The 23,124-nt window shown below is 37.3% G+C and overlaps 1 protein-coding gene across 6 annotated transcripts in view; it reads left to right on the forward strand.

Annotated features, from left to right (window-relative positions):
* The window catches only part of arhgap12a (Rho GTPase activating protein 12a), a 54,955-nt gene that overhangs the window by 4,385 nt on the left and 27,446 nt on the right, over positions 1-23,124 (forward strand). For 5 of the 6 annotated variants that reach the window (XM_027143141.2, XM_027143147.2, XM_027143142.2 and 2 more), the window contains exons 2-3: positions 4,800-5,820; positions 20,348-20,593. In XM_027143141.2, the coding sequence (XP_026998942.1) occupies positions 4,870-5,820; positions 20,348-20,593 (1,197 nt within the window). In that variant the 5' untranslated portion in view covers positions 4,800-4,869. The remainder of the gene's footprint in view (positions 1-4,799; positions 5,821-20,347; positions 20,594-23,124) is intronic. The other variant, XM_027143145.2, reaches the window with a different exon arrangement.

Genomic DNA, 23,124 nt, shown 5'->3' on the forward strand with positions numbered 1-23,124 from the left:
AAACAACTTTTGCAGATGTATTCAAGTCAAAGTTCATGCATTGAATCCATGAATGATTCAAACAGTGAATTGGATAACTTCCAGGGCCACCCAATGTACAAATTTCAATAGTGCAGTTATTGTTTAGTATCTGTTTGAAGAACTCTGCAGGTATGGGATCTAGAGCACAAGTTGATGATTTAGATGAAGAAATTGTTTGGTAATTTTGTCTCTCAAAGGTGATAAAACATTCTAACCACTAATCTGATAAAGTTATATTGTTATATACGGCGTTAGTTAACAAACAATCCTCCTTTGATTTTATAGTCTAAAGATTTTTCTAATAATTCAGTTTTGTTATTAAAATAATTCCCAAAGTCAACACTAAATGACTAAATGACGCTTCTGTAGTGATCTTATAATTACTTATTTTTGCTACAGTAATAGGAAACGTTATAACTTTAGAAATGTATACAGTATTTTCCGCACCATAAAGCGCTCCGGATTATAAGGCGCAGTCTCAATTACGGGGTCTATTTCATTACTTAACCCATACATAAGGCGCACCGTGTTATAAGGCGCATGCTAAAACATATGGTCTACAAAAAAGGTAACAGAAGCAAAACAGTGAGTTTAGTTGAACTTTATTCTACTATTTAACAATACACACATATTATTTTTTTTAATCAATCTTCTCCCACAAATCCATCAAAATCCTCATCTACTGTGTTTTCTTAACTTGGCGCAGTTCATTTTCTTGCTTCCTCCACTTCCGAACCATAGATTCATTGATGTTGAATTCTTTCGCAGCTGCTCTATTCCATTTACAACCGCGTAACTGTAGTTTGAATTGTGCCTCGTAAGCATCTGATTTTTATTGGCGGATGGCAAACCAACTTAAGGTGCATTTGCTACCACCTACTGGACTGGAGTGTGGAGCGCATAATGGTTAGGAAAAAACAAATGTTGTTTTGCAACATACCGGTAGTACACCTACCAGAGGCGTGGCGAAGGTAAGCGTACGTACTGTACGTATTACGTAATGTCCTCTGATTGGTTTATTGCTGCCAGCGTAAGTAGTGTATGTATTATGTCCCTGTGTCAGCGGGAAATGGTCGGACAGTCAGTCAAGCGGAGCGCTTCCCAAAGTCGCACAACATTTTTACAGATTTTTGGAACTCGGTGCACACACAAGGTGCACCGGATTATTAGGGGCATGGCCAATTTTTGAGAAAATTTATGGCTCTTAGGTGCGCCTTATAGTGCGGAAAATACTGTAGGTTGTTGATGTAGGTGCGCTAATAGGTTTGTTAAAGTGTGTAGGAGCTGATGCATTTGATGTGGTATGACACTTTTTAAATGAGATGATGGTAATGGTTTGAGATTCAGTCTGTTGCAACTGTGATCTATTTAATTTAAATGTTAGTATAAGATCAAAATTGTAATGACCATTATGAGTGCAGTGTTTCCCACAGATCTAAACTATACTTTTGCTGGTAGCAGCAAACTATGTGTGAATTTTAATCCAATATTTTGATATATCACACATTATCACATCCACATTATCACACACAAACATTCTCTTTACCTATCCGCATATGAAATGTAAGAAAGTAATATTAAAAAAGGCCAGTATTTACCTGAAACACAGATGAAAAAAAAGCACTTGGCTTTAAAATAACAGAAAGATAATGCAGAAATTAGATGGAAAATAAATTTAATGATGAAAGAAAATTCACTTACCCTGTTCATAAGTTGAAAAATCTTATACCTGATGCAAGTGATGCCTGCTTTTTATATTGTATTGAGGAATTGATGAGATGTGGATAATCCTTAATGAATAAGAACCACAATAATTAATTTTAATTGTCACATACATACAGGGTACGACATGCAGTGAAATGCTTTTTATTTTTTAAACACTCTGGACTTCCACAGCACAGTGCCACTTTATACCACACCATACTGCACATGGACACTTTAAGGACAATCACTAAATCATTTTAAGTTGTACTGTAAATATCTACCATACGCATCTATCTATATACATATATTTTCATATATTTTATATAGTTACACTTTTATTTATCTACCTCCTTTTGGTTTTATTTATATCTTGTCCTGGTGCTTCAGGAATGTGGGTGGCATAACCAGAGGACTTCCCTGTGTATCCCTTGTTGGGCTCTGAGATGAGTGGGGTGCAGGAGTGATGATACTAAGTATCAAAAAAGCCCCAATTGAATGATACTGTATCCAAAGCTAGATGTAAAAAACTTCAGGACAGAACAGATACTGTACAGTGCACCTGATTCACTGTACAGTGAATCCTGATCCTCTGAAAACAGAGGATCAAATATCCAAAAATGCACTTGTCTCTTAACATTCAATAAACCTCAACCACCAGAGAGGTTTATACCATTTAACAAGAAGATTCAAAGCACCCAGTTCAAGACAAGAGACCTCATAAACCGAACAGCCAAAGTACATTTAAATATCAGAACACATTAAACTCTTCTTGTAGTCATAGTCTTCTCCTTAATGCAGAAACAAAACAACTACATTACGCGTAACTTTTCCCGCAGCTTTTGTCCTATACCCATGAATGAGGTGTCAAATCAACCGGCTCATTGAGGAGAGGTGTGCTATGACTTTTATAAGGGAATGGGAATTTTGAATAGGAAATTCCTAAAATTCCTTTAAGCTCTCACACACGCAGCATGCGCAGAGCTCTAGCACGGTTTATCTTCTGTGTTCTCCTAGTGACTGTAGATGTAAAGGAGACTCTCAATACATGTAACTATCAACTCCAATGATTCCAAAAGTATTGGCCCCCTGTCTGTCTGTCTATCTGTCTTATCTATCTATCTATCTATCTATCTATCTATCTATCTATCTATCTATCTATCTATCTATCTATCTATCTATCTATCTATCTATTGTTCATTCAGCATTAAGAATTGCATGTACTGTTCTATGCAGTATAATAATAAGTAGAATCCCATAATGACTGCAGTATTGACATGAAATGTCCAAACCCTCAGTAGCCACTTTTCTTCAAAAGTATTGGCACCCCACCAGGTATTCATGTGATGTATGTGTAGCCCTGCCCCCAAACTAAGTGAAATCAAAAAGTTAGCACAACATGGACATGTCATATATCAAAACACTCAGCCCAATGAGGGGAACTGCTTCACGTGTATTTTGGTCAGATCACATGACGTCACGTGATGTCACGTGAAAATCAAAAATTAGCACAACATGGACATGTGACATCAAAACACTCAGCACGATGAGGGGAACTTGCCACGTGCAAGCACCATTCACATTTTCTTCAGGAAATGTACATTCTAGTTTAATGTTTAATGTCCAATGCCTAGTAGGTGGATCACTCATATAGAAAAGTGGATGTATTTTATTGAAAGTCAACAGTGAATACAAATCTGCAAGCTCTCACTCTGTATCTGATACCCATAAAGCCTTAATTAATTTGTGCCCTATTTACATATCTCCTGATGCCTCTGTATCCCAGTATGACCTGGCTGATTAGTTTCTACCATCATACCTGCTAATGGCTTAACAATTCTATGGGACATTTTTTTTAATTTAGAATAATAATGTGGGTTTCCCAATTACTTATACTTATGTACCTTGTATATCTTATTTATCTATCTAAACTGCACTCTTTACAGAGATATAATTTACATATCCTTTTCTGCTTTATACCAGGCCATATTGCATGAAAATGAACATGCAGACATTGCTGCTAAGGAAGCCCTCAAACGGAGAATTACAGATTACCAAATCCCAGCATCAGATATCAAATCAATAATAAATTTGTACATTTCAAAATATTTGGCAAGTTGAATGAGAACAGTGCATTCACAAACTATACAAAATCAACCCTGTTATAAACGAAAAACACATTCAGACCTTCATACTTTAAGAATGTCCTGTTTTTACCTACCTTGAGCTTAGCATGAAAATAGTCTTTGATGCTCAACTGGCATTAAAAGAACAATAAATAAATAAGGGGATTTTCTTTACTGGAGGCTTGTGTTGTCTGCACACTCAAGTGAAAATCCTTATAATGTGTTAATACTTGCACAGATATGTTTCATTATAAATCTGGCCTTGCAAAAAACGTTTATACCATTTTTGATGCTTGAAATCGTTCTTTTTGCTGTCATATTGTGACTCCTGTGAATGTGGTGGCTTGTACCATGTTATTTTCACTTGATGCTCTGTCTTGTCTCTCTGTCCCTACCAAGGCAGGATAGTTCTGCTTTCTTTTATACTTTTACTTTTTTACTTTTAATATTGGAACAACTAAGGATTTGTCTCTAAAGAAACCACCAGGTTTGTGATGAAATCTGCAGCATCTGAGCATATTACTGCATCAGATTTCACCTTTACTATTTTACACACCTCTACACTCTTGGTAACATGACTAATGAAGGCATACTTAAGTATAATCTTATGTCTTATGTTTTTAATCATTTTCAAGAAATGATTAAAAAACCCACACATAGAACTATTGCTCACTAACTGTTTTTTCCAGAACCATTTTATGTATACTATGAAGACTGTTGTGTGTCAAATTGCCATTAGATGAGCAGTTTGAGATGTATTCAAATCAGCCCATCTGGTATCAACAACTATGCAGTAGTTAAAGTTACAGTGATCACATTCCCCCCCCCATTCTGATGTTTGAAGTGAACATTTACTGAAGAAGTCTTCCAAAGGTCTTTGTGCATGCAAAAAAAAATTCTATCAGTGTACATTCAAATTAATCAAATTAGTTCTCTCCCTTTCCTCTTTAGATGAGTTTGTATAGCTTCAGGTCTGGAGAGAATGCTTCCAAAACTTTGACCCCTGGTCTCAACAAAAGGGATGGCTGATCGCATTGACCTCGCATTTGCCCCTGGTCAGCGGTACATTGAGGTGGAGTACGACTATGAGTACAAGTCCAAAGACCGTATGATCACCATCAAACAAGGTGAATGTTTCCTGCTGGTAAAAAAGGCCAATGAAGACTGGTGGCAGGTTCGTAAAGAGGAGAACAGTAAACCTTTTTATGTACCTGCCCAGTATGTCCGGGAAGTGCGGCGAGCCCTCATGCCACCCACCAAACCTCTTCCAAACACTGGAGGTGGGTTTGGAACAAGAGTTGGATCTGAGAAAAAAGGTCTAACTATGCTGGATATCAAACAGTCTGATGAAAGTTTGAACAAGCAATGTCCTGCTCAGTCCACCTATGCCGGATATTCGGTGGCATTGCAGGCACCCACAGAGGACAAAGCCAGTCCAAAAAGCCCCAGGAGGCAAGTGCAACAAACATTCCTAAATATGCAGCATACCTCTCTGCCTTGGCCCGGGGTTGAGACCCCCCCCAGGCTCCGGGAACCACTGGAATTGGATAAAGAGACTGATAGGGGAGAGAGGATAGAAGAGGCAACAACAGGTTTTGGAGAGAGGGAAAGAAAGGGGGATGGAGGAGGGAATAGGAAGAGGGAAGTAGAGTGGACAGGGGATAAAGAGAGGAAAAGAGATCTTGGTGGGGCCAGAGTTATTGAGAGGAAGAGAGAAGTAGAGATAGAAGAGGATAAATTAAGGGAACAAAAAAGGGAAGAAAAGTTTGATAGAGATGGAGAGAAAGTAGGGGATGTACAGAGAGATAGGAGGAAAGAAAGAGCAGACAATAGAGAAAAGGGGAGAAAGGGAGAAGCAGTGCAGCATAAGACTGCTGCAGCTGAAGGATCTCCCGGAGACGCAACAGAGAAAAATCGGAGCGATTTGGACTCTGGGGATGAGCGCAGCAGCAGTTCGGCTGAACAGCTTCAGGTAGGGGTGTATTTTTAAACAACAGACTGGGACTAATTGAATTCTAATTTCATTGCAAATGTCCCTCAGTGTTATGCTGCACTCATATTATGCTTGCTGAACAATGTTTTGCAGGAAAAGTGCTTCGATCACTGATTTCACAATAAATTATGAAATGTTAGAGCAGAGGTCTGTATGGGATAGTTTTTGTTAATTCCCACCGCATAGATTTTGACCAAATCTGCCTACTCAGAAAGTTGGTTTTGTTTTTCCATTTACAATATTTTGTAGTGATCTTTGTTGATTTAATTTCCTACAATACAAACAAATATGGTATTTAAACCACAGCAACACTATTACAAGTAAAGCAGCTGAAAGCCGTAATTGGGTAAAGGTGCAGACATCTCAAAATCGATTATACATGAATTCAGAGCTGATGTATACAAAGTAACATAATTATGGTAGCAGAAAATTTTATAGTAATGATGATTGACATGATGTATTAACTTAAACTCAAAACTCAGGGTGCTTTCACACCTGCCTTGTTTAGTTCGGTTGAATCGTACCAGAGTTCGATCGCTCATTTGGTGCAGTTCGTTTGGGCAGGTGAGAATGCAGTAATCGAACTCTGATGCACACCAAAGCGGACCAAACAAGCGTACCGAGACCTCCTTGAAGAGGTGGTCTCGGTACGCTTTCAAACGAACTCTGGTACGGTTCGTTTGTGGTGAGAACACGAGCCGAGATCATACGAACCACGAACATCACCACGAACATAACTGCAGCATGCAGTCGTCTCTCCATGGTGTACTGTATGCTGAATTTTCCTCTTTTTGTTTACTTCAGGAGTTTCGTTGAAAATTCCCACACGTTTATTCTGACCAATCGAGAAGCAGTTTAGGAAATACGCTCAAAGACTTGGCCAATGAGTGATGTGGATGTTATCACATGACTGCATTTTGTTTCGTTTCAACTGGTGCGGAACAGAACGATCAGTGTGGTGTGAAAAGGAACCAAAACTGCTAAAAAGCTACAATGTATCATTTTTTGCTTTTGGTCCAGACCAAATGAACAGAACTATAGATGTGAAAGCACCCTCAGTCTACCCAGTGTAATTTGTCAATGTTTAACCAGAGAACATTGATAAGAGGCACCATATTTTGTCTAGTGAGAGAGAGTATAATTCTAGCCGGCAAATTATTTTATCTAAAGTTGTTCTGCTAGTTGGCTAATGGCATGCAGTCTGTATTTTGGACTTTTCTGTTTTTGTTCATGATGTTGGATGATTTTTGTTCTCTAAGGCTGACTAATTTGCTACTACTGACTTAAAAAAAAAAAAAAAAACTGTGGCCTGCTGGTCAAAAAATAATCCATGTTAATCTGTACAATTTAGGTTTTAGATAACATTTTTGACATGCCATTTAAACAGCCCTAAAAAGTATATGGTTTAACCTGTGGATATCTGTAAACTCTACTTCATGTCAGATAGCCATTTATTTAAATGAAACCATAAACATGAATCTATAATGATGTGAAGATTTTTTTGAAATCTAACTGATATAAACTGGCAGTATCAACATTAGCCATTGCAAATGGAGAATGTATCAAATAATAATATTAAAAAAAAACACATCTGCACAAAATTTTTATGAGAACAGTTTTGTTTTATGTTATTTTATCTGTCTGAATTACAGCATTTTTAATTGGACAGTTTATTTCTGGCAAGGTGTGTTTTTCCCCTATTATTTGACTTTTTTTATTTGACAGAAAAATGGTCAAAGGTTAAAGACAGGGTCTCCGATTTTTGAAAGCCAATGTCGACATTTGAAATCAACAAAACATACACATCCCTAACCCAAACGGGTCCCACACCTGTATTTATAGCTCCACCCACATATACATACATAACCCAGGCAAATATGGAAAGAAATCTGTCTTTATCATAGCTGAAGGGAAGAACAATACCAGGAGTGTCAAACTCAAATTCACAGTTGGCCAAAGTATAAATCTGAGATAAAGTCACGGGCCAAACTGGATATTTATTGAAAAATTAACTGCAACTGTTATGTAATGTTCAACCTTTTTCATATGAAAACAAACTTTAGTTTTGCTTAAACACAGGATTTGGAACAACCAGAGCTTGATATTACAAACACATAAGAAATTAAATTTGAAATAAAAGATACATCAGTGGTTTTCATTTCGCAAACTTTGACTATACACTTTTTGACAAACTCTCCCTCATTAAAGGGCTGGGCAGATTTTGCGATCTCTGCTGCCACAATAAAACTTGCCTTTACAGCAGCTTCACTTTTTGATTTTACTTTCATGAACATAGTCTGCCGGGAAACCAGACTTTTTTTCATCTCCTCCGCCTTCTGGAGCTTCTGCTTTACGTCCAGGTCCTTATACTTCTCATAATGTTTCGTTTCATAGTGTCTTCTTATGTTATATTCTTATGTAACTTCTTATGTTCTTTCGTTACAGACACGTTAGCTCCGTTAGCACACAAGACAAACAGGTTTGTCCTTTATATTCGTGAATAGATAATCTTAGTGGATTAGTGGAGCATGCGGCTGGCCAGATGTAATGCACATTTGATATGATCTCGTGGGCCAAATATAATTACACCCCTGCTTTACAGAGTTGATTTGTGCCTTCAGGACTCTTCTGTATATCCTTCTGGCCCTTTAGCTTTGTTCCGATGGAGTCATAACAGCTCTATTTTCACCTTTTCTAAGTGACTTCAGACCATGGGAAGCACATTGAACATTTTTCTTGTTTAGGAGTGCCTTTAGCTCATTGGTTAGGATCAGGGTATATCCATTGGTTTCTCTGCTGGAAACAATATTTGATCCCAGTAAGTGATGTAGTATGTGTGACACATTTAGTCATACTGTTAATGTCCTTATGTGGATTACAAAATATACCTCATTCTGTGATCTCAAAACAGCCCTACTCAGTCCAGGAGTGTTTTTAACTGTTAGTTTAACTGATTAAGCAACCTTAATGAATAGATAAAAATACAAGCAAAGGCCAACACAAAGTCTACAAATGTATAAATATCATAAGCATACATTACCTCTGGATATGATCACAAGTGTACTACAACAATGACACTTTTACGGTCTGTGGCAGTTTGATCTTTCACTGCTGGGAATTTAACTCTGGAGCACTCCAAAAGGCTAAAGAAATATTGAAAATGTGCTGTTTGTATTAGCGGAGCATGTGGCTATGTGATATGATCTCGTGGGCCAAATACAATTACACCGCGGGCCAGAGTTTGACACCCTTGAACAATATGATTGCAGATAAGCAAACAAGCAAAAATTACACACAAGCATAATCATGCAAAGGACGGCATATTAATTCTGTGAAACAAAGCCAAACCAATGTTACTCACCTATTGAGAAGGAAAAAAGCGCCTCGGTGTCTTAAGTAAAGTTGAATTTCCAGAGTCAATAACTCGTGAGCTAAATGCTGTTACTACACAAAACGTGGATGTAGCTGCCTCTCTATATTACTACGATAGAAAAGAGGTGTTATTTGTGTAGTAACAGCATTTAGCTCAGGAGTTATTAACTCTGGGATCTCGGATCTGAATATGCGCCAACCTCTCGCTCCTTCATTTCTCTCCAGCGCTGGAAAGCTGATCCTATATTAACACGGGTCCTACTTCTTGCCTTATCGTAAGCCTTTCTTCGCTTTCTTTCTTTGTTTTTATCCTCCATGTCAATGTTAATACTGCTTTCTGCTAATGTCACACATGCGCACTGAATACTCTCTCTGCCGCATATTGGCAAGCCCCGCCCCTTTCTGCTCATTGGCTACACGTTTGTTTTGATTTTTGTTTATTATTCGGCCCGACTCAGTTTTCTGAAGCATTTCTCAATAATCGGAGACCCTGCCTTTAATTTGAATTTGGGCCCTACCATTCTTAACCTATTTCTCACAAAAGACTGAGAAGAAGAAAAATGTAAACATTTTCCTATGTGTGGAAATTATGGACTAGTTTCAAGACTCTGCAAGTTGTTTTTCAGTATTATCATTGAGGTGGGAATTGAAATTTTGCTGAAATTAAAACTGAATGTTTTATTGTTGTCCACACACACACCAAGCATAAAACTTTCTGGAAATCTTTTAAATGATCAATTATCAAGCTGTATACCCGAGGGTCTATATTTTTTAAATGAGCATGTACACAAGACATGTAGTATACATTAAAATACTATAATCTCAGAAATACTTTATTTGGATATAGTGGCCCTCAACCAGTGTGACTTAGGGTGCTTTCTCACATATAGTTCGGTTCATTTGGTCCGGACCAAAAGCAAAAAATGATACATTGTAGATTTTTAGCAGTTTTGGTTCCTTTTCACACCACACTGATCGTTCTGTTCCGCACCAGTTGAAATGAACCAAAATGCAGTCATGTGATAACATCCACATCACTCATTGGCCACATGTCTTTGAGCGTATTTTCTAAACAGCTTCTCGATTGGTCAGAATAAACTCTTTAAGGAGGTCTCGGTATGCTTGTTTGGTCCACTTTTGGTGCGCACCAGAGTTCGATTGCTGCATTCTCACCTGCCCAAACGAACCGCACCAAATGAGCAATCGAACTCTGGTACGATTCAACTGAACTAAACAAGGCAGGTGTGAAAGCACCCTTATAGATGTGCTTTGTAATCTCCTCTAAAAAGCAGATCCTCATGCTAGTTCAGTTGCCCAGGGATTAAGAATACTATTGAGGTAAAACCCTCATTTTCATTTATATATTTTGTTAAAACAAGTCATTTCAATTTAGCATAATTATTTAAAGTAATGTTAAGCCAAGCTCTTGATTTATTAAGCCTGTTTCTAATTAAATTAATTGGAACAGACTTTCCTTACATGATCCATCCGGATGTGAACTGGTCTTAAATATGAAAAAAAGAGTTTGTTTGACATTGTGTAAATCTGTACCATGTCTTTAAGTCTTTCATCAAGTACTTCTCATAGTGCCTATAACAATATGGAATTTGACTGGGAGCCAGTCCTGCATAGACAAGATGGGTGTGATTTGGTCATATCTTCTAGTTCTAGCTGCTGCATTCTGGACTAATTGGAGCTTGTTTATCCACCTACTGGAACATTCAGACAGTAAGGCATTAAAATAATCCATACTATACTAGGTAGCAAAGCATAAACTAGAATTTCTTCATTGTGTAATGACATTGTATATTTGTTAACATGTAGTGAAAGTGAACCATATTCAGAATTCATTCTCTGCATTTGACCCATCCAAAGTCCACACACACAGCAGTGAACACACACACACCGTGAACACACCCGGAGCAGTGGGCAGGCATTTATACTGCGGCGCCCGGGGAGCAGTTGGGGGGGGGTCTGTGCCTTGCTCAAGGGCACTTCAATCATGGCCGGCCCGAGACTCGACCCTTAAACCTTAGGGTTAGGAGACAAACACCGAGGAAGAAATACAGCATAACATGAGGGAGGGGAGGAAAGGAGAAAAAAACAACCCCCAGACTATGCTCCTGTAGGACATTTAAGGGTCTTGCTCAAGGTGTGGCAGCTTGACCCTGCTTAAATCTCCAAGCAACAATCTAGAGCCTAAACCACTTAAGCCACCACTTTCCATAGTAAATAGATCACATCTCAATTTTAATTATTTTTGTACATTTTCTATTAATTGTTTTATTTTGGTACATTGAAACAAATTACAGACAATGAACTGAACCTTACTTGACAACCACAGAGACTCGAGTAAATAACCAGAAATAAGATGAGTAGAAAGAAAACATGGGAAAGCACAGATGAAATGGATAATTACCACCTATGGCCTACCAGTGTAATTAAATGAATAAACAATATTAAAAAAAAAAAAAAAGAAAGTGGGGAATAAGTAATAGTTCTTTGCTGATCAGATGATTTTCAATGCATCAATATACCTAGTAATAGGTGTCCACCTTTGCATGAAAATGTCCAGGTTCAGTTGGAGATAGGCAGTCATATATTCCATCTTATAAATGGAATTCAAGTTTTTTAATCCACTCCACCATTTTTGGAGCATGTGGCTTCATACAATAAATTGCTATGGTTTTTGTACACTTAATAAGAGTACATGCAAAAAAACTCAGTTATCTGTTAAGTCATTAAACTGTGTAAATCTCAATTAAAAAAATGGTTGCTCAAGCTTGAATAGAAGACCTCTATGAAAAAAGAAGGAAAAAATGTTGAGAAAACCATTGTCTGTGACAGTTCTGTATGTGGAATTGTAAGAGAGGTCAGAGAAAAATTGATTTGTTTGAGCTACCAGGAAGGATATAGTAACGCAAATAATCTTTACAGCTCAAGTCAAGTCAAGAAGCTTTTAATGTCATTTAAACCATATATAGCTGTTGCAGTACATAGTGAACTTGGACTTTTTCCTGGATTCACTTGGACTTTTTCCTGGATTCAGCCTTCATCTGACCCATTTGGGTGAGTTTGTTTTATTATAGACCCTGTCACCCCAGACAGGGTAATTCTCCTCTGATCCACAGACGCTCTGCTCACAGGATGTTTTTTTTTTTATTTGCACCATTTGGTGTACACCCCAGAGACTGTTGGTTGCAAATTTCTCAGATCAGTTGTTTATGAAATTCTCAAACCAGACCTACTGGTACCAACATTTATACCACAATCAAAGTAATATATATCATATCTTGTTTGTTCTGGTGTTTGATGTGATCCAGTGATTGCTTGCTTGAGGTCCTTCCACAACATTTCTTTTTGGATTAAGGTCTGGACTTTGATTTTTGCCAGTCCATAACATTACCTTTATTTATTATCTTCTGTTTAATCATTCTTTGGTAGACAGATTTGGATGCTTGTGGCCATTGTCTTTCTTCATGACCGATTTTCTTTTGAGATTCAGTTTATGGACAAATATCCTTCCATTTTCCTTTAAAATTCACCGCTATAATTCTGATTTCATTGTTTTATCAATAATAGCAAGCTGTCCTGGCCCAGATGAAACAATAAAGGCCCAAAGCCTGACACTACCATCACCATGCTTCATGGATAGTGTAAGGTTATTATGATGAAATGCAGTATTTTTCTTTCTTAAAAAATGAAGCTTCTCATATAAGCATAAAGGTTTATTTTAGTCTCATTTGTCCACAAATAATTGTTTCAGTCCTCTGTCTTGTACACATCATCTTTAGCAAACTTTATGGGCAGCAATGTTCTTTTTGGAGAGTAGTGGTTTTCTCCTTGCAACTCCTGACCTGCACACCAAGGTTGTTCAGTGTTCACTTGATTGCAGACTCATGAATATTAACACTTGCCAAAGCAAGAGAGGCCATTAGTTGATTAGAAGTTATCCTGAGTTTGAAGTGATCTTTGTATTTCGTATTTATGCAGAAATATATAAATATAACTTTTCAAAAAAGTTCACAAACTTTTAAGTGATACTGTATTTACAGGGTTTGAACAAAATAATGTGAACAACCTTCTTGGAATCGATTCATACAACTTCTGAATATCTTCCTGTGGCCTTTGGTACCAGTCATCTAGCGGAATATCTTCCTTTAACTTCGGAGAGGTTGGAGCAGGGAAACCTGCTTCTCACTCTTCTCTTTAAAATTTTAATAATATTTAAGTGATTGTACTGGCCAGGGCAGATAATGAAGTTCATACTGGTGCTCCTAAAACCATGATTGAACTGCTTTGGCTGTGTATATGGGCACATTATCATCTTTAAAAAATGGCATCATTTGAACCACAGGATGCACCTGAATACTTAGAATTTTTAAATACCTGCTGGCAGTAATATGACCATGTACAAACCCAAATCTTCACAGATCTACCAATGTCTTCAAGTTGTATGCTTCCTTTTGGGTTCCTCCTGGCATTCAACCTAGACCAGTGTCGGAACTCAGAGCCGGTCTCCAAGTCGACACATCACAGGGTGATCTCTACACTTAGACTTTTTGGTTACTAAAGACTGTTTTAGTTAAACTTAACTGTTAACTCTATAATTACTACAAAAATACTGAGAAAACTCCTCAGACCTGGATGAGAATGAGCAAACTTCTTTATTATGGTCAATCAGCCAACAAATTATAATTTGCCAAATTCAAAGTAACAAATTGCCAAATTCAAAGTATCAAATTGCCAAATTAAAAGTATCAAATTGCCAAATTAAAAGTAACAAATTGCCAAATTCAAAGTAACAAATTGCCAAATTCAAAGTAACAAATGAAAACCCCCAAAAAGAGCATGTCATGCAAAATCAATCAAGAAAAACAAGAACTCTCACGACGTCCTTGCGAAAATAAAAACCACCCACCTTGACCCGCGGACACGGGCACGCGCACGCGCCCCCACACGCACACACACACCTTCGCCCCCTTGGAACCAAAAAAAAAACCTCAGATATCTTCTCAATATATACCCTGGCGCTCCTAGGAGCCCAGGTGCCATATCACCTTATTTACCGGAATCATCTCCTATGTTTTCTAAATACACTGGCCCAATTTCCCCTTATTTCCCATTACCTTTCACCCATATGCCCATTTATGGATTTTCCTCCCCTTATTTTTCATGACCTCAGACTAAACACCTGGGCCTTCTTCAGTCTGCACAACAAGTTTATGAGCACCACATGCCCATTTATGGATTTTCCTCCCTTTAGTTCTCAGGGCCTAGGTCTATGGACCACTGTTTTTTTCATTCTACATAACATGTTATTGCTATGGACCAAGGTCTGAGAACCATGGTGTTCTTCATTTTCCATAACAATTTATGAGCTAAGGTCTGGGAACAATGGTATTTTCCCTTCTACATAACAAGTTGTTATTACAAATGTGCTCAGACTGACTAGGCCTGACAGCCCCGAATCTGGTTGCAATAAACAGCTTTGGCCTACCACATCACCTACATATGTCTTATGACAGCAATTGTAATATTTTGCAAGGCCTAATACTTTACTTTGGTTATAGTATTGTAAGGAATAATATTTTAATTATTTCTACTAAGATTTTTTTCCAACACCAGTAATTCTTAAACTGTGGTCATCAACCCCTAGCCATCAACCCCTAGTGGTCCGCGAAAAGATGACCTAAACTAGGCAAGTTTTTATAAAATCGTCACTTATTTAAGTAGATTTTTAACTTGCGAAACAGTTCTTGCCATTCTGTTTTAATAACGTAAAAATGAATCGGTGGCTAAACCAAAGAGGAGTTATAAGAAAAGATCAAGCGTCCACTGAATGCAGCAAAACTACAGCACCACAAAGGCCCACTGAAACCGAAGCCGAAGATACCGAGTCACGGCCACTGGCCACAACACTCCCGCATACCACGGAGCTAGCGCACCGTGGAAAACCATGTGAGAAAGTTAAGTGAAAATATCACAATCCACAGATCTATTAGTTTTGTAATGTACTAGTTTCATGTGTAAAATCCCAGTAATTTCAGTGATTATTGGACATTAAGGGGAACATTCTTTTTCAGATTTTATTGTTAACATAGTTACAACCATAGACTTCCTATACCCACCACCTCAGTTTTAAGCTAATGGCTCTTCGGAATGGCATTAAGTGGAACCTAGGCTGTTACAGTATGTTTAATTGCATTTTTTTTCCACATGTGCAGTTTGTTGTTCATATTAAGCTTCAACTCATTTCACATTTACTTTTTCAAATTAAATAAAAATTTATATAATAATTTCTGATTATATCATTGCATTTGTGTTTGAATAATTAGTGTTTGAATTGAAACAGTTGCATATTAAACTTAAATTTAGCTTATCCTTTAGCATATTTAGGTTTTGGGGGTGTGTTAGTGTGGGATTCTGTAGGTGGTCCTCAGAAAAAAATTGGAAGATAAAGTGGTCCTTGGGCTGAAAAAGTTTGAGAAACGCTAACCTAGACAATATATAGCAACCAAAAATAAATAAACGATAATCACATTTATTTTTCACACTAGCCAGAATTTTTTTAACCCTTACAACAATGTGTGTTCACGTTATTTTGTCCATTAATACTGTAATATTGTGTAGGTGACACTTCGCATATAGACAAACTGATAAAATGTATAAGCGGTGAATCCTCACATTCTCCAACAGCTGCTTTAGGGGTAGGCTGTTTTAACATGCCTCTTAACATTCTTTTCCTCATTCCAACACCCACATGCACATGAACACGCTGGCAAACTAAACTTTACTTAATTTGTTCTGCTCACCTACAACAGGGGATGGCAATAATGTTCATAGCTTTTCTAACTTTAGTCTAAAATATCTGATGAAATTAAATCATCTTTCAGATTCATGAGTTATTAATGAAAGCCACTAACAAATGACTACAGAATTGTTTTTTATGGATGCTGACAGGAAAATAGTCTCCAAGCTAGAGAACTCTTCAGTCTGAGTACTGGGAACAGGGGAGAATTTCACATTTGACACATTTGTCGTGACATATGGTTAAGCATGGTGACCCATACTCAGAATTCGTTCTCTGCATTTAACCCATCCAAAGTGCACACACAGCAGTGAACACACACACACCATGAACACACCTGGAGCAGTGGGCAGGCATTTATGGGGAGCAGTTGGGGGGGGGTTCTGTGTTTTGCTGACACCCTTCCAAAACCCTTCCTACTTACACAGTTATTGACTGTGTAATTATCAGCAAGGTCTTACTATTGAAATGCACGAGATTAGTAAAACATCAAGAACTGTCACTACTTCTAGAACCTTAATTTGTGTAATTAGTTCTGGAGCACTCAGATGTGTGTCTGTCAGGCCAAAAATAATTTATTTAGGCCCTGCTAAATAAAAACCTACATTCAGGGTTTTTTCTGGGTCAAAATTGGTCTTCGGTGGTGGCTGACCGACATGGTCATCCACATACAGCGTAATTTTAGTGTAATTTTAAAAATAATAGTGTAATTTTTTACCATATCAAATTTAATCAAATTAGCAGTTAGCTAGCAACAGCTTGCTTTGTGCTTTGACCTAGTTTCATCTCACTCCAGTCTAACTTTAAACTAAATGATTTAAACTAAATGATTTACTCTTTTATCACGGTTAATGGGGACTGGAACCCCTCGCAATAGGTGAAAATCCACAAAGTAGGATTGGCCCCAAGTTTGACCTTTTCACTGATGGTCATCTTCATCCTCTTCCTTTTGGGCTCTCTAGAGGAATCTTTCGCGGGCACGGTGCTTAGGAGGCATTCTAAGGGCTTAACGAAAAGTTAATTTCGAACACAATACGCGAGACACAGTTGACAGCGTGAATGAAAGTGGCGAGATACAACAAGGGAAGAAGCTAGGAGAGGATGCGATGATGTGCATCCAATCAGCTCAGATCTCGCGCCGGGAACCAATCATGTGCCTTGTCTGAGTGCCCGTGGGTATGTAAAAAGCATCCTGGGAAACCGTTTTTTATTTTTGAAAAATCAGCGATGGACTGTGGCCGCGAAACTTGAACTGCGAAACTTGCAAAGTGGCGAGGGATTACTGTACACCGATTCAGACACTGACGGGCAGACCAATTGCTTTAACCATTCATTATAATGAATCGGCTCATCAAGGAGTCATTAGGTCGAGAATCTGACTTTAGCGGACGTGTTGTGTGGGAATCCTGGCTGTTAGGACACAACACACACACAAAACACTTAACTGGATTAGAGCTGCAACTAACGATTATTTTTTCTGTCGACTAATCTAGCGATTATTTTTTCGATTAGTCGAATACTCTAACGATGATTTTATTTATTTATTTATTTATTTATTTATTTATTTATTTATTTATTTATTTTTGCTTAATCTAGTGTTCTTTTTTGATTAACTAAATAATCCTTTAGATAACTTTACAAAAAAAATTATAAATACAACTTCTAATATAATATTACAACTTTTCTTAAATTTTTTCCAAAAAATACTTCAATGTGGTTGACGTTTTTTCTATTTATAGCCTATTTATCGTAGCCTATTTATCTATTTGTTCACGTATACTACTAGATTACAGCGAACTGTTAATGTAAATCTAGTAGTTAATTTTAAGTCTACGTGTGCATAAACAACTTCCAACAACCAGTTCATGTAAATTAAAAGTTAAAGTTTGCTTTATCGTCGGCAAAGTTATACAGTATATGTTTACATTTTATACCATTAGCGATTAGCATTACCATTATTACCTAGCATATATTAATTAATTCTTGACCAAAACACAGCAGGTAAGAACACAATAATTACTCCCAAAATTGTAATAATAAATACTTACAAAGATGGCTCGTCCTTTTGAGGTCGGAAAGCACCAGGATGTTTTCTTCTGAGGTGCTCGTGCATCGCAGTTGTGCTGCCATTTTGTTTGGCCTCTATTTAAAGTATTCCCATACTTTTGATAATCGTGGTCTAGCTTTTTGTGATAGACTGGAACTTTCTCCATTCCCAGGAGCAGAAGCCACCGTTATGTGAGATGAATGTAAACAGTGTGACGCGTCGACGCATTTCACGCATGTCGACGTATTTTCGATGACGTAGACGCGTCTTTGCAGCACTAAACTGGATAGATTTTTTTTTGCATTTATTTAAAGTTATGTCAGCTGCATGTGCGGAAGGCTTGTCACAAGTTGCAAGAGAATATAAGGCAACTTTTTTGACTGCAATTCACATCCAGCGATAATTCAGCAAAAATATTCTCAGAATGCACCACGTGAAACATGGATTTGGTATTCCTACCTTTAGGATCAGTTGATTTTGATGCGATGGAGAGAGCAAAGACAGAACTGAAGACGGAGAGTGCCCAGGCGGGGGTAGGGGTGGGGGTATGCTGTGCTCGTCAAAATCTTTTTTCTTTCTTTTCTTGCTTTTTTTCTTTGCTTGCTTTTTCATTTCTTTCTTTCTTTCTTTCTTTCTTTCTTTCTTTCTTTCTTTCTTTCTTTCTTTCTTTCTTTCTTTCTTTCTTTCTTTCTTTCTTTCCTTTTTTATTTTTTCATTTAGGCAGTCGTGGCCTAATGGTTAGAGAGTCTGACTTGTAACCCGAAGGTTGTGGGTTCGAGTCTCGGGCCGGCCACAACTTAGGCACTGAACCCCCCCCAACTGCTCCCCGGGCGCCACAGCATAAATGTCTGTCCACTGCTCCGGGTGTGTGTTCACGGTGTGTGTGTTCATTGCTGTGTGTGTGCACTTTGGATGGGTTAAATGCAGAGAACAAATTCTGAATATGGGTCACCGTACTTAGCCGTATGTCACTTCACTTTTTAACAGTGTTGAATAAAGTAGTAGAAAGCAATACTTGAGTAAAAGTACAAGTATCCTACTAGAAAAAGACTTTGGTAGAAGTGAAAGTCACCTTTTAGAATATTACTCAAGTAAAAGTCTTAAAGTATCTGATATATACTGTACTTAAGTATCAAAAGTAATTTTGATAGTAAATAAAAAAAAATATTCACAAGACAAAGACCAAATCAATAAATGTTATTTTTATTTAGTATTTAATGGATTGTTTGCATTAATATTTTGTTTGTGCTACAACTCTGGTAATAAGAATAGTGACATTTCACTGCTTTTGTTTGCCGTCTTTGCGGCTTTCAGCCGATTAACGTTGATTAATGCTGGGCGTGCCTGAGCTTCTCCGTAGAGCGTGCGGACGTGTGTAATGCAATCTAGGAGCAGTGATTCGCCAAACCTCCCTTATTGCAGTCTCACACATTTCTTATGATTTTATTTTGTAGTAACGAGTAACGAAGATGCTTAGTGGAAATATAACGGAGTAAAAGTATACATTTTATCTAGGAAATGTAGTGGAGTAAAAGTGAAAGTTGACGTAAATTTAAATAGCGAAGTAAAGTACAGATACGTGAAATTTCTACTTAAGTATGTTAACGAAGTACTTTTACTTCGTTACATTACAACACTGCTTTTTAAAATCACAAAAATTCAGAGAAGCTGAATGAGAAAGTACAACTTGTTACCTTACAGAACAGTAAGGTAATAAGTTGTCTCATTCAGCTCTGAATTTTTGTGATTTTAAAAACAAATGTTTGAGTTTGGATGAGTCAATAAACATTTAACAGTTTGACTTTGCAAACAAAATGGACAAGGATGTTTTGTCACTGAGTCATCTTGTGATTTTGCTGTTAATCCTCCTTATGCAGACGGGTGCATGACCAATGCCACTCATGTTGCTTTATGTACTTCTGCATGTACATACAAATACTAAATACTTAAAGTATAAAGAAATCTTAAAGCAGATCAACAAATTCCACTCAAGGCCCAATGCAAACAATACCATGAATCTCATGCTATTGCAGTGTTTTCACAGATGAATTTCAGGAACTTTGTGTGAACAGTGTAAACACTATTCCCTGTAGGATGTGGAACGTTATACTACAAAAAATGTGGGTTTTTTTCCATTTAAAGGTGAAGGTGCACTTGGCTCTCAGGGATTTACCTTATTTACAGTTCCATACATTTCCAGATTTTTAAAAACAGGGTATATCTATGTTCATTTTTGAGTTTAAGGTATCAATGTATTATCTGTGTCTCCTTGGAAGGGAAGGTCTGACTCACCTGTCTACACTAACCTGCAGGATTTAAAGATATCTCAGTCATCTCTGCCTCCACTGCCCTCATCCTCCCCAATTACTACACATGCAGAATGGGACACTTACAAGGATGCAAATGGTAGGCACTTCTACTGCAACCGCACCACACAGGAGCGTACATGGAAACCACCACGATTACGGGACAGCCTTGGGAAGAGGGATGAGAAACATGTCACTGCTTCAACAGAGACTGAGGTACTGTTTGTATAAACTCACTGCATCAACCACACTTTTCCTTTATGCTTATATATCAGTACTGATCAGTCAACACACAGATAAACATAGCAAAAGTCCAGCATAATTTTCCCCCTCATTTCTTATGACTAATTCTCAATATCCCACACCCAGATGTACATCTACCCTCACAGTAGTAAAATGCATGATGGTATATGACACGGGTCTATAAGTCTACATCCCTAAAATCATTTTGTGACTAACTGATCTTCTCTGGATTTAACACTGCTGTAGGTAATAGAACAAACTATTTAATTTTTTACTACAAAGAGTAAAAGACGGTGTATTTGAAAAAGAAATGTTTCAGCAGCTAATCAGATAGCTGGTATGAATCATAGAGGCTGGTCTGATGAGCTTGATGAGTTTGGACACACACTGTACAGTATGTTTTTTACTGTACTACTGAGCACAGACACAACAAGAACTGTAAGTGCTAATGTACAGATGTGTGATTAGGACGTACTGTATGTGAAATATACATATGAATATAAATTTCAAAATATAAATTTGATTGCATCTGTTGCAAGAAATGACAGTAAGTTAAGATACCTAATAAAAAGGAAAGGGTGTATAGACATATATAATATATATAAACACCAATGATTTTTTTCTGCTGTTTTTACTGTTGGATGCAGTCTGAACCCATATTGGAATAAGATGAACCATGCAATTATCAGAGTGTCCTGAAGCTGCCCAGAGTAATGATCAATATGTGTTTTTAAGAATTGAGAAGCAAGGATCCATCGTGTTATTTTCTCTGGTGTAGTTAATATGCTGCCTATATTTTGGTGGCTAGGTAGGTAGCTGCCTGAATTTTGGTGTGAGTTAGTTTCGCTCTGTTAAAGTCTCCATGGATGATGCCGAAAGATTCCACAAATTTTTGTTCCAAAACAGAAACTTGGTCTGCCATGTTTTGCAGTGCATCACTCACATTAACCTTGCCTGGGATGTAAACTCTGGCCAGGATGAATGAAGAAAATTCCAGTGGAAAATGAAAAGGTTGACACTTAATGAATAATATTTTCAAGAACAGGGGTCTGCCACCTTCAACATCAGAAGAGCCATTTTCCTTCTTTCCCACCAAAGAAAGTTCATGTGGAGCCAACAAAACCTATTTGACCCCTAAAATAAAGATAACATGGCATATACAATTTTATGTGTAGTTATGATTTTCACTGAACAGCTCTTCCAAAAACTATAGTGATGAAAGAAAACATTAAAATTCTTATCAAACTCTTTTAAAATATAATGAAACCTATGGTAGAAGTCTGTTTATGTTCATTTCGGTGTGCCGTCATCCTTGTTTTTTTTTCTAGGTCACGTACAGTAATCCATTGTCTAAATATAAGACTGAACATAAAAGGCAACTACTTCAGTTCAGGGCCCAGAATTTAGTTGTAAAATAATATTGAATTAAATATTACCCACGAAACCAGCAACAGTATTTGAGTTTGTAGACTTAATCCACTTCTTGAAACTATGTTTTCTGCAGGCAGAAGTTCTGAAATTGCTCCAGCCTTGTACTTTTCAGCAAATGATTTTGTTTCAGTAATATGCTCTGCCCTATCCCAATGCGGTAAGGCGATGTGGCTTATAGAAAGTTATGGCCATTGAAATGCTAGATATCAAGGTGGTGCTCCAAAAACAATGTGGATTTTATAGATAGTTGGAGCAGATTTTTTAAAATATTTTCTCAAAATATTATGTAATTAAAAAATGTAAAGAAGAAATATCTAACCGTTAACCACAGGTAAGAAAGCTATCCTCAGTAAAGTAGAAGATACATGATTTCATCCTCATCCAAAATTTGTACATGTTTTTGGAAGAGCTGTTCAGTGAAAATCAGACATCTTTCCAAAATGGAACAAAGGCCACAAAATCTGGCTTAAAATCTTAAAAGTGTACCAAACAGTGCTGTTGTAGCCACATATTTAATTGCTATCCTAGCTACCTGAGACATTGTTTTCTATATTTCAGACCAATATCCTTATAGGGTTGGACAGAAGCAAAACATGTCAACAACCATTGCAGATTGGACCAAGATCTGAATAAATTAGTGTGTTTTGCATTGGGTCCAGCAATGTTTGGCCCACATAGATGAAGAATGCACCCTATATAAAATACTGTCCCATAATTTATCTGAAATGTCCTCTAATATATCATCTTCAGAATGAGAGACAATGTCAGTGAGCTTCTGTGTAAGGAACTTATTTTTTCATAAGAAAAATATGAGATCATCCCTTTCCTGGTAGACATTGGTTCAAGGAATAAATAGATGGGAGTGGTAGAAGACAAAGTAGGAAATTGAGGATGCACATCATAGATAAAACTGTGAACCTGCAAGTACTGGTAAAAAAAAATGTGGATCAGACATAGAAAAGTCTGTAATCCATAGTTCAGCCTTATCTGTCTCCAGACTCACAATGAAGTTTTTATAGTTACAATTTTTGTATAGGGAGAAGATTAAATCTTAATAGGGGAGTGCAACAGAG

Source organism: Tachysurus fulvidraco, chromosome 22, assembly GCF_022655615.1.
Source record: "Tachysurus fulvidraco isolate hzauxx_2018 chromosome 22, HZAU_PFXX_2.0, whole genome shotgun sequence".
Taxonomy (NCBI): domain Eukaryota; kingdom Metazoa; phylum Chordata; class Actinopteri; order Siluriformes; family Bagridae; genus Tachysurus; species Tachysurus fulvidraco.